Source organism: Dendropsophus ebraccatus, chromosome 2, assembly GCF_027789765.1.
Source record: "Dendropsophus ebraccatus isolate aDenEbr1 chromosome 2, aDenEbr1.pat, whole genome shotgun sequence".
Taxonomy (NCBI): domain Eukaryota; kingdom Metazoa; phylum Chordata; class Amphibia; order Anura; family Hylidae; genus Dendropsophus; species Dendropsophus ebraccatus.
The window spans coordinates 170,679,767-170,692,679 of NC_091455.1; the positions used below are offsets into that span (position 1 = coordinate 170,679,767).

The 12,913-nt window shown below is 41.9% G+C and overlaps 1 protein-coding gene and 1 long non-coding RNA gene across 2 annotated transcripts in view; one reads left to right on the forward strand and one right to left on the reverse strand.

Moving 5' to 3' along the window:
* RFTN1 (raftlin, lipid raft linker 1) overlaps positions 1 to 12,913 on the forward strand; it is a 255,636-nt gene that overhangs the window by 220,843 nt on the left and 21,880 nt on the right. The window contains exon 8 of the mRNA XM_069958706.1: positions 12,508 to 12,611. Coding sequence (XP_069814807.1) covers positions 12,508 to 12,611 — 104 coding nt within the window. The remainder of the gene's footprint in view (positions 1 to 12,507; positions 12,612 to 12,913) is intronic.
* Positions 1 to 12,913, reverse strand: part of LOC138783691 (uncharacterized) — a 123,150-nt gene that overhangs the window by 52,982 nt on the left and 57,255 nt on the right. The gene's annotated exons all lie outside the window — the stretch shown is intronic.

Here is a 12,913-nt window from a genome sequence, read left to right on the forward strand (position 1 = left end):
ATCTTTTCCCCATATTTCTTGTAGGGGCCATTTATATATTTAAATAAATTAATAATATCTCCTCTTAAATATAAATTATTATTTTTAACTTTTTGATTAGCAATTTAGATGTTCAAATCAGCACAGTGTGTGACAGATGACTGAACAAGGTAGAAATGTATATATGAGAAATTACTATATAATGGGTTTAATCCTAATGCTACATCAGCAGAGGTGTAGCTAGGGTTCGGCCTGGTGGGGGTGGCAAAACAAATCTGTGATGTGAGTGGGTCCTGAACCCTTGTAACATAGCCTATGGCTGTATCCATGTTTGCCAGGACTCCCTAGGGCATCATCCAATTTTTCCAGAAGCCTGGAGCTGAATGCCAAATGTTTCGGTTTGGCCCAGACATTTTTCTGAAGTTGGCTCATCACTAGTCAGGGATCATGTTACCCATGGCTACATCTGTAGTTGACCAGATTCCCCTTTTCATTCCTCACAGATTCCTTGGAAAATGAAAGGTGGAATATAAATGGTTGCTAGGGGCAATTAAGACCATTCTACTTCACACCAGTTTGATAAATCTCCCCCTGTGTGTTTGCAGAATTTGCTTACTAGACATCTTTGGCTCCTCAGTTTTTCAGGGTCTTCCCTATTTCCGCCATCTAGATAACTCCTGCTGCCCTTTTAAGAGTACAATCCCGCTTTTCCTGTGCCCTCATAACTAAAGTTATCCTCTAAAAAACAATGCCACTTAGTGACAGGAGCTTGTCCTGTCACTGATTACCTTAAATGATGCGATTGCTATAGATTGAAGCGTTAAAGGGGGTAATGACAGGCAGCTGCGTGATCGCAGCTGCCTATCATTATGCTGGGCTCCCGAAACACTGATGTGTGCTGGACCGCTCACGTTCCTGCTGTAAAGGATATGTATATGTACGTATTGCTGACATGAAGGGGTTAAAGGGGTAGTGCGGCGCGAAGACACGGATCAGGTATGTATACTGCACTACACTTCCGGGTACACGGGCGGGGGTTGGGGAACACGGGAAGGGGGCCATTCACATACATAACATACATTACAAAGTTGTATAACTTTGTAATGTCTGTTATTTTGTCAATAATTTCTTAGCGCCGCACTACCTCTTTAATAAAGACCCATTGAGAAAATGTTAGGATTTTTTGCACCATGATAAGTAGAAAGCAAGAATAAAAAATGTTTTTGGTTTTTTTTTCTAAAAAAAAAAAGTGTCTATATTCTTTAACATCTCTTTACTTAAAGTAGATGTTGTAGGAGTGATAACATGATGGGGCTTATTATGCTGCATTTTCCACACACAATTCCTTTTTTAAAATCTGCAGCGTTCATGCCTTATTCTTCTAAAGCCATCTTGCAGCTGTGTCAAACCTGCTGATAATAGGCTACGACTTTTAGAAAATTATTAGAATGTGGGTGTTTAAATGGTAATTGTAGGCAATAATAGGAGTACTGCACTGACTCCTTAATGGCCACTGTCATAAAAAAATTTTTTTTGATGCATTAAACGTTGTGAGCAGGTGGGATCTGATAAGACCCCCAGCAATCAGGGAGAAATGCGCTTCTTGGCACACAGAAATCTCCATCCAGGCAGCTCCTTTATAATTCTATGGGCCTTCCTAGAAAGAGATGATTGAATGTGTGGAAGTACAGTACACTACTGTGCACTGCCCCATGTTCGTTCACCTGATCAGTGGGGGATTCATTATGATACAAAAGCGTCTTCATTAAAGATTTTTCTTAGATTTGTATAGACAGCCTCTACAGCTTTCTGTGTGAGCTCTATTTTCTCTATATTTTTAGATAGCCCTCATGATTTCCCTTGCCAGCTACCTTGTGTTTGTGCTTCTCTTTCTCCCTCTGTTCACTTTTCAAGCTGGTGTGTAACTTACTCCCCCTTCCAGCTGATCGCTTGTACACAAGCCAATTATCACCTGAAGGAGTGTTTCTAGCAGCGCTTCTTATCCATAATCGGCTTGTGTAAAAGGACCTTAAAACTACATAGAAAGATGCTCTATTTTGCATTTAGGAAACAAATGAACAAAAAAAAATGCAACGGTGTCCATAGCATTTAACACATAGCATTTGTTGTCTCCCTTCGCAGAATAAAGCACTTGCACTGCTATTCTGATGAAGAGGACCTCTGTTCCTCGAAACGCGTAAATATTGTGCACTTTCAATAAATGTTTTTACTTTATTCAGCCTCTATTTGTAGTCTTTTGGGCAGTGCTAACATTTATGGATTAGCCACGCACCATTTTTGTACTTAGACTAGCCTTCGCAGAATAAAGGTTTATATGTAAGAGAATATCTTAACGTTAGTCACTCTAGAACATGAATGTAGTCATGTCAACATTAAAAATATATCTAATTTATATATAGTTTAACATGAAAGTTAGCACAATGTAAGTATATTGGTGAACCAGAGGTTGCTGCAGTCAGAAAAGTTGCGATCAGCATAGTTCTCCCCAGTTATGCCTGGGGTCAACTCTCAATTTGAGAAGTGTGGCTGTTACCACTGACTGTTGTTCTCTTGGCTGAATTAGGTGTTCTAGGTGCTACCCTCAGTATAGAATTGATAATATTCCCGGACTATAAAATTGTTGGTTCAGTGAATGTGAATGTTTCCTCAGTACAAACTATTAATGTTTTTTTTATTCTCATTCAGAGGAGTAGAATGAGCATTAAATAAACCCATATCCTGCCCCCTAGACTGTTGTTGTAGATGTGGTTTGATGAGAAAGAAAGCTAGCGAGGCTGCTGGGAGATGAACAAGGCACCTGCTACATTTCCTGTTAGTTAATGCTGTGCAAGTCTGATCAGACACCGCAGACTTTGCATTCTATAATTGACTGCTGTAAGAAGGAAGAGCTGGGGCGACGTGCGGATTGCTTTTTGTCATTTCAGCTGCTTCTTTCAAATCACATTTTGAAAATCTGTTTTGACACAACGCTTTCTTATTGTAGATAACAGGTGTGTGCACCGGTGTATATTACTGGTAAATAAACTCAATATAAATTATACCACCACAGTATCTTTACAGGCATAAATACATCTTATGAACTTTGCAGAATTATTTGGGGATGGTTTAAAAAAGAAAATAGGTATTCTTACATTGGAACAATGGAAAACCCCATCCCGTGTGTGTGTGTGTGTGTGTGTGTAATATATATATATTATATAATATATTGATAGATAGATAGAAAGATAGATAGATAGTGGTACCTAAGAGTAACTTGGATTAAGAGCGCTTTTTAAAATTGTAACTTGGTTCCCTATACTGGGTGGGCGGGGGAGTGGGGGAGGGCATGGCCTGCATAGCGGGGTCTACAGCTCTGTACTCTGACCCAGGAAGTCTCCCTCACCTTCTAAATCATGGCAGATCCATTTCAGTCTGAGGCTTACATCAGGGGACAGGACTGTGGAGGTAATAAACCACTGTCTCCCCAGACAGAGTGCTGCATTTATGTGCCCACATCTGCCCTGCTCATTCCTTCATGTTCCCTGCAGTTTCTGTCAGCCCTTGTGTTTTCCATCCTCTCCATTCTTGCTATAATGTGCCTGCACTTACACTCAGCTATACACACTGCTGCTATTAATGTGCCTGCACTTACACTCAGCCATTCAAACCGCTGTATATAAAGTTTGTCTCTATCCTCCTACACAGCTCTGTGATTCTTACTTCCTGGTTCATGCCCCTCCCCCATTGCTGTCATGTGACCACACAGACCTCTCACAGCAGCCCTGCTTCTCTATTCTAGCCTGTTGTACTACGCTACTGCATTGTAGGTATCTGCATGTCCATTCTGTATCTACAAACTGCTGCTGTTTTTTCAGGTTTATGCAGTTACTATACATTATATTCCACATGCTGATTGCTATACTGTACAGTAACTTATCGTATCACATATTTAGCTCTTTCCCATTGTTTGTTTCATCTGTTTTGCATGTTAAGAATAAAAAGTCATTATTTTGGGGGTGTAGACCAAATTGTCTGCATATGGCTATGTTCACACAACGTTCTTTTTAAGTAAAGAACGGACGTTGATTGCAATTGCCTCAGCATCCATTCTTTACTGCAGGGGGGGGGGGCATTGCACTGATGTCAATGCAATGCCGCCCGATGTGTTCTCACATCGTTATTCTAACACCGATCTTTAGAACGGGCGTTAGAATAATGTGCCTGTCAATTATTTCAGTGAACAGCATCCGGAAACATCAGCTGTTCACACAACGCAATGTGCAGCGCGGCGTACATTGCATTGGAGTGAATGGCTAATTGATTTGCGGGCACAACCGCCGGTGCCCGCAAATCAATTGTGAAAAAAGAACATGCCTGCAGCCGATACGGAGGTATCGGCTGCAGGAACGGGCTGAGTGCAGGCCGACGACCGGCTGTTTAACAGCGTCCGTTGCTCCGTTGCTACGTTAAACGTTGTATGAACATAGCCTATCAGTGATTTCTTATGGGTAAATTGGCTTTTGTTTAAGGGTACATTCACACGGGCGGGCTCGCAGCGAGATTCTCGCTGCGAACCCGGCAGGTCCTGGCAGTTCCCATACACTACATACTTGCTGCGGTCTAAACGACCGCAGCGAGTATGTAATTATACCACCCTTAACCCCTTCTGCTCCCCCGCTGTGTATATACTTTACCTGTCCTCGCTGCACGGGTCCGGCGTCCTGCTCTCCTGTCCGGCCAATCAGTGTGTTGCCCAGCCGCAGCCACTGATTGGCCGGGCGGGAGAGCAGGACGCCGGACCCGTGCAGCGAGGACAGGTAAAGTATATACACAGCGGGGGAGCAGAAGGGGTTAAGGGCGGTATAATTACATACTCGCTGCGGTCGTTTAGACCGCAGCAAGTATGTAGTGTATGGGAACTGCCAGGACCTGCCGGGCTCGCTGCGAGCCCGTCCGTGTGAATATACCCTAAGAGTGATTTGGATTACAAGCAAAGTCCCGGAACGAATTATGCTCGTAATCTAAGGCACCACTGTGTGTGTGTGTGTGTGTGTGTATCACACACACACACACACACACACACACACACACACACACACACACACACACACACACACACACATATTAAGGTGCAGCAGCATTGCCAACATTGGACACCTGCTACTATGTACATATGCCCTAGTCAAGTGCTTCTGGGCTCTCGATATTAGTCATTCAGTTCAATCTATATTCTCCATTACCTGATAGTGCCGCACATATCTTCATAGTCTACTAAGAAACCCGTTACGGAGAACCTATCATGACTTTTTTTCAGAGAAGGCAGAAGCCAACATGGATTGCCCCAATCATTTATGGTTCAGGCTGCACAAAAGTGATGACAGGTTCCTTTTAAGGAGTACTTTAGACTTCTTGTCCTCATTCAAAAATTAAAAACCATCTAAATGAGTTCTTTTTATAATAAGCTACAGCTCATGTTTTTGTTGTCAGAGGATGCCCCCTGGGTCCCACCACTCACAGCCAGCTTGGGTGTGTATCGCAGGCATCTAAAATATACTTGTAAGGGATGAATAATAATTTCTCAAACTAGTTAAAAAAAATTAATAATAATGCTTTAGAAAAATTAAGGTTAAAGGGGTAGTGCGGCGCTAACCAATTATTCACTAAATAACACACATTACAAAGTTATACAACTTTGTAATGTATGTTATGTTAGTGAATGGCTCCCTCCCCGTGTCCCCCCCCCCCCCACCCACGCCACCCCCGGAAGTGTGGTGCATTATACTCACCTGATCAGTGTCAACCCCCGTCCGCCATCTTGCGACAATGATGTAATCTTCAGGCGATCGTCCGAACCGCTCCGACCGTCTCTCGTGCCGGCCGCCCTCTGCCGCGTCATCAGCTGCTCAGCCACGATTGGCTGAGCATAACTGTGCTCAGCCAATCACGGCTGAGCAGCTGATGACGCGGCAGAGGGCGGCCGGCACGAGGGACGGTCTGAGCGGTTCGGCCGATCGCCCGAAGATTACATCATTGTCGCAAGATGGCGGATGGGGGTCAACACGAATCAGGTGAGTATAGAGCACTACACTTCTGGGGGTGGCGTGGGGGGGGGAACACGGGGAAGGGGGCCATTCACTAACATAACATACATTACAAAGTTGTATAACTTTGTAATGTGTGTTATTTAGTAAATAATTGTTTAGCGCCACACTACCCCTTTAAACAAAAATCCTCTAGTTGATCTGCTGAACATTTAGCTTAGTGCGAGGCTGTTCAGGAACCTATATTAGATAACATTCCATAGCTCCATTGCCAGACTGCTGTTTACAGACAGGAGCGTTGACAGGTTTAGACAGCACTTTGTTCCAGAACATAACAGACAGGATATAATAGTTCTCCTATATATAACCATTTCCTGCCAGACACTGCACAAATAACAGGTCAGTGCAAATAACTCTGGTGGTTGCAACTAAGGAAGAGCTCTTCACCTTTATCACATGTTAACCATAAAAATGTCAGCCCCCACTATTTCCAGTATGGCCTGTGACTTCTATTATCACGTCGCATTGCATTTTATGTCATACTGGCAGTTTTCAGTTACAAGCAATTTCTTTTTCTTTCCCTTCTTTTGTACATCTGTTTTGCACACAGTCCTCTGCTACATTGAGATACTCTTATACCAGTGTCCGCATATTTATTAAAATAGAACATCATGTTTGTAACTGGGTTATATTGAAAAAGTAAAAAACACACTAAAACTAAGCCATTAAGGGAGCAACTAAGAGTCATTCAGGCAGTAGTGAATAATATTCCCCAGCTAGCTCTGTGGAGGTATGAACTGATGGAGACAGTACAGGACTATGTTATTGCTTTAACTATAATCAGTAAGAATGTACTATATGCACTGAATATTCAGAAAGCCCTAAGACTTGTTTTCACCCACATATACACTGTTAACAGGAGTTAAAGTAAATAGTATTGATTATTTCATGACAGTGACTCTTGTCAATAGTTCTTGAGGTGGATGTGTTGGAGGCAGAAAAAATGACCAACTATAGGGGTCTGACTTTAAGAAATGCCAAATTGTGATGGCTGGACAACTGGGTCAGAGCATCTCCAAAGTGGCAGGTCTTGTAGGGTGGTTCAAGCAAGGACAACAGGGGAACCAGTTCTCTGGAACGCCCTACCCAAAGACATCAGACTCATACCTAATATTCACAGTTTCAAGAGTGCCCCGAAGACTCATCTCTTCTGACTCGCTTATAACGTTCCCCAAACTTGTTTCCCCCTTCTGTTTTTTCTCTTGCTCTCTCTCTGACGGTTCCTGCACTTTTTATGTTTACTTGCAATCAGACATTGGCGTTGTTGCTGGCTCATCCTGTTTTTCTAACTATGTACAATGGCTGGACCATGGACAAACGAAGCACTTATGCCTAGTGTCAACCCACGTTGTTAGTCTGTAAGCTCCAACGAGCAGGTCTCGTTTATACTTTGTATTTTTTATGTTATTATATTTTTATATGTTTATTATAATTATTTAACTGTGTATTATTTACCTCTGTACTGTATGCATAGAAAAAAGCACTGCGTAATCTGTTGGGGCTATAATAATAATTTTATTTGTATTATCATCATCATCATCATCCAACATAGATGTCATACATGCCTAATGGTGAGTTTACACAGGCAGATTTATCTGACAGATTTTGAAAGCCAAAGCCAGGGATGGATTTGAAAAAAAAAGCAGAAATCTTAATCTTTCCTTTATGACCCGTTCCCTGTTTATGGTCTGTTCCTGGCTTTGGCTTCAAAAATCTGCCTGTGTAAACGCACCATAAGGATTGATGATGCACGGGGGAGGGAAAAATCTGCCCTGGGGCGGGCTGGTGCTCAGGAATAGACCAGCACTAAACGCAGGAACTGGGTGGCATTTAAAGAAAAGGACCGCGCCCCCGGAATCTTGTGCCGCGCCCCCCCCTCCCAATGTGGCGATATCCCCTCCCCTCTTTGACATAGCTCTATTAATGGAGCCGCGTCACAGAGGGGAGGCTGTTTCATCACCCAGGGGGCCTTCGGGCCTGCCCTAGTGCTCCGGGGCGGGCTGGTGCTCGGGAAAAGACCAGCACCGAGCATGGGAACTGGGTTGCATCTCAAAAAAAGGACTGCATGTCCAGCATCACCACTGATATTACATAGATAAATTACTCCATCACCACCAACATGACGTAACAGAAATAGGCAGCCTGGTCACATTTTCTTGTACATCTTGTGGATGGTCGTGTGTGTGTGTGTGTGTGTGTGTGTCTCTTACCGGCAAAAGATGGCAAAATGATTTACTATAGGGCTGCATCCATCCTCTTCAGCCACCATAATTCAAATACGGAGCATTCGGGTTCGTACAAACCCAAACTTACTGTAAGTTTGCTCATCTCTAGTGATAAGCAAATACGCAAAACTTTTCACTCAATGGCAGATATCATAAAATTCAAGGTTAATTCAAGTTAGTGAAAATACCACTATTACATAGCAAAAACTAGTGGCAAATGTAAAAACCCCATACATATTATATCCTAGACTTGTTATTGAACAGCTAATATTGCAGTGAAGGATAGTATATCCTATTCAAAACATGTTTTTAAACAATACGAAGAATAGCTTTTTTATAAGAGAAGCAGATGAAGAGAGATGAATATTGATTTTCCCCATAGTCTTTGGAATCTGTGCTCACATGTCGTATATCTACAATATTATTTTTGGAAGAAAAAAAAATATGAAACGATGTAAGACACGAACACATTCACACTTGTCCCTATTCCAAGCTGTTGCGTGGGAGGTAGAAGAGAAATCTATTTTTCTTGTCCCAGCGGCTCTAAATTGGTTAAAGGACAACGCACATGTATGTGGAGGAAGGGATCAGCCTCGCAGGAGGTCATGACGTTGCCCACGGCTAGAGGCAAGTTGATAATTTGTTACACTAACAAGTTTAAAATCGTGACACGGGTCACCCAAAGACCACAGGCTTTGTAATTTTGCAACGAGCTTTTACCTCCCTCGTAGTGTCAAAAGATAATAACATGCTACCACACCAGTCATTTAAACCTTTTCTTTACTTGTTTTTTGCCACCGCTGACTTGTCCAACGCTATAAATAAGATTTGAAAGAGCAATCAGAGTCATCGGCAGGGGGGCCTCCACAATAGCTGGAATCATACAGTTAAATTATATACCACATACAAACTAAATGTTGTGATTGTTTGGAAAACTGTGGTCACCATTAAGGCATGTTTTATATATATAATGCGTGGGTGTGACATCATGTGGGTGAAATTCACCTGCATCTCTGATAACGCCGTGTTCTGCAGATTCTGCATCATGATTCAGAGATTTATTTTGGTGCCTCGATATATCTGGCCTGGTTTACATAGAAACGCAGTAAAGCAGCAGCTGATTTTCTCAAAATAACCAAATTTTTAGAAGAGCCTCATACTGCAAATTTCTCAATGACTTATATTGTTTTTGTGCTTTTATTATTATCCCTGCTGCGATGCTTTAGAATAATTGTCAGTGTTGTTCTGTGTACGTCGTTAACCTAAAAATGTCTCTCCTTTGGAAAATATGTACCGAAAGATTTTTCAAAAAGTACAGGGAAAAAGTGGAGCAGTTTGGAATAAAACAGAAAAAAAGATGACATTCTTTATTCTTCAGGAAGAATCTGAAAAATGAGGGTGGGAAACTGATTTAATTTAAATTTAATTTAAAGCGTGCTTGTCATCTAGATGTCACAGAGATGTGCCAAACAATACGTGATGTCCAACAGCACCAAAATATATAGTGCAATAAGCTTACTTAGGATCGAGGATGCACGCCAGGTAGCCAGCAATCCCAATGGAGACCTGTAAATATCAAATGAAATATGACGTCTGACAGTACCCAGTGGATGAAAACCACTGAAGAATCTTTACTGCATCACCAAGTACAGTGCAATATTTCAGCCAACAAAAGGCCATTACAATGCTTGACAAAGGCTTTTTGTTGGCCGAAATATCGCACTGTGCATAGAACCCTATTACTCCGATAATTTGTAGAATCAGGGCGATTATGCAGATTATCGCACAGTGTAATAAAGACAACGATCAGCTGATTACAGTCATCGACTGATCGTGTCTTTTGGTCCTGTATGTCAGTACTTGTAATATTGATACACGGTTGACGGCTGATGAAGGGTTGAAGAAAAGAATAAAACTTACACATACCTGTCCCCTCTTCCCGGGAGTTTTCTGCCCGCTCCCCAATATATTCTTGGCTTTTGCCCACAGCCAACGCTAGAGCTTCAGAGGAGTCTGGCTGTGGCTTAACTCTCCCCTTCCCATAGAGAACATATGAACGTTTGGCTATGCTGATCATTCATGTGCATGGGGAAAGCCAGTAGAGATAAATACCAGGCAAATAATTGTTCATCTCACAGTTATTGAAGGTGTATAGGTACCTGTAGGTTGCTGATAGAGGACACTCTACTCCATAAATATATAAAATAATAAAAATTCTGCACCATCAAATCTGCTGCGGCTCCTGTAGGGTGTCTTCTGGTGTCCTTTAGGGGCACATCAATCAATATGAGAGCTTTTTACTGTGCACCAAGGAACCAAATCAGAAAATATTTGTTTTGCAGGAGTTTAGGGGAAAAAAAAAATCACTATTTGTCGGCCATGTTTTAATAGGAAATCAGCTTTCTTCCCGAAATCCACAGTAAACCCAAGCAAGTCGACGTGACACATCACAGCCTGTACGCTACCTATTTACAGCTGTCTAGACTGAGTGATGGAAACTGAAACAAGTCTAGGCATAAAGTAGACTGCTAACTTGTGGGATAAAACCCCTTTAGAATACAGGAGTTAATTGTCATTTCCAGCCGCATGTTCACACCTCAATCGATGGTTCTGGCTGTGACTGGAAATGTGAATAGCACTTTATTGACCAATGTGGTTTCTCTCTAGTTAAATGAGATCTATGTAATGGCGGGAAGAAAGTTGTGGTGAGATGATACATAACAATTACAGCTGTTTAAGCGTTTTTCCCATTTTAGGACATTTTGAAAATATGTTCTAAACAGTCAAAACTAAGACTCTGTTCACACAGGCATCAAGGTTTCCATTTATAGCACCATAACAGAGCTGTTTAGCAGAAATAAATGGTGACTGATGGACCCCATTGCTTTACTATGGGGACCATCCATTTTGAAGGCAAGAAAAGCTTTACATGATGCACTGTTCTTACCACACAAAATCATGGAAACTGTGATGGCACTCCTAATGAAAGCTTACCACATTAGGGTATGTGCACACTATGGAATCCCCGCAGACGTGCGCATCTCAGCTGATCCCATAGGCTTCATTCTGTGGTTTGCCAGATTCTGCCGTCTGCCCGAAGAATGAGCGGGTTCATTCTTCGGTCGGACGGCGGAATTTGGCAAACCATAGGATGAAGCCTATTAGGACCAGAGGAGATGAGTGCAAGGTGCAGAATCCGTGGCGGGTGATACGCTGGGATGCCGTAGTGTGCACATACCCTCAAAAGGGGTACTCTGGAAGAAATAAAATGTTTTTAAATCAACTGGTGTCAGAAAGTTATACAGGTTTGTAAATTACTTCTATTTTTAAAAAAAACAACCTCAAGTCATCCAGTACTTATCAGCTGCTGTATGTCTCCCAGGAAGTGGTGTATTCTCTCCAGTCTGATACAGTGTTCTCTGTTACCATCTTTGTCCATGGAAAGTCCTCTGCCAGGAACTGTCCAGAGCTATAGCAAATCCCCTTAGAAAACCTCTACTGCTTTGGAGAGTTTTTGCCGTGGACAGAGGTGGAAGCAGAGATCACAGAGTCAGACTGGAAAGAATACACCACTTCCTGCAGGACATACAGCAGCTGATAAATACAAAGTACTGGAAGGAAACCAAGGAATTAAATACAAGTACTCTATTGTTTGATTTACACAGTTAGTCACTAATTTACACAGCACAGTGACAAAAGTTGAGTTTTTACCAGTGTGCTACGATTAAGGGTACAAACCCACACACCGTATACACAGCAGATACGCAGCAAAAACCCAGCAGATTTGAAGCAGATTTGGTGGTGCAGATTTGATGCTGTGTCCAGTTATTTAGATCTAATCTTCTACGTATTTGTTGCGTGTTTGTTGCGTATTTACTGCGTATCGCAGCAGTAAATAAGCTGCGTATACGGTGTGTGGGTTTGTACTCTAAAGCTATATTTTTCAGTGTCCAGTACAATAAACACCACTCATATTGTTAGCCCACAGCGGAGGTACAGTGTTACTATTAATGCTAAAGCGGCTACAACCACTGTTTCTGAAGTACACTTGCTATAGGTTAGCCATGCCCCTTGAAAATCCCTTGAAGGGCTATGAGAGATCAACCTGTCACATGTCTTGATTAATGATATGTAGTATGTACATAAACATGTCTGTAGATCATCTGATACATGTTACCTTCTTGATGTATTTTATTTTGTAGGGATATGAGGTGCATACAGATTACATGCCACTCTTGAGTTCCTTGGCTGTGTATGGATGGCAACTGAATTGTGTCCTTTCAACACCAATTGTAAAAACCAGTAGGTAAGTATCCATATGTAACTGTAAATATTTCCTGGTGAAACATATAAAAGATCTATTTAGCAGTGTCAACAAGATCTACATTCTCACTTTGTGGCAGTATCATTTTTGCTTTTGCTTTTCGTTATTACCGTAAGTAATGTTGGTCATAGATAGTTACAGTACAGAACTGCATGTGTTATGTCCTTGAGTAGATTATTCCCATAGAACTTATGGTATGTATCATGCGCAGTATTTTTCACCACCCTGCATAGACATTGGTCGGCACATTTGCCAACGTTCCAGACGTTTCATCCGTTAAATTA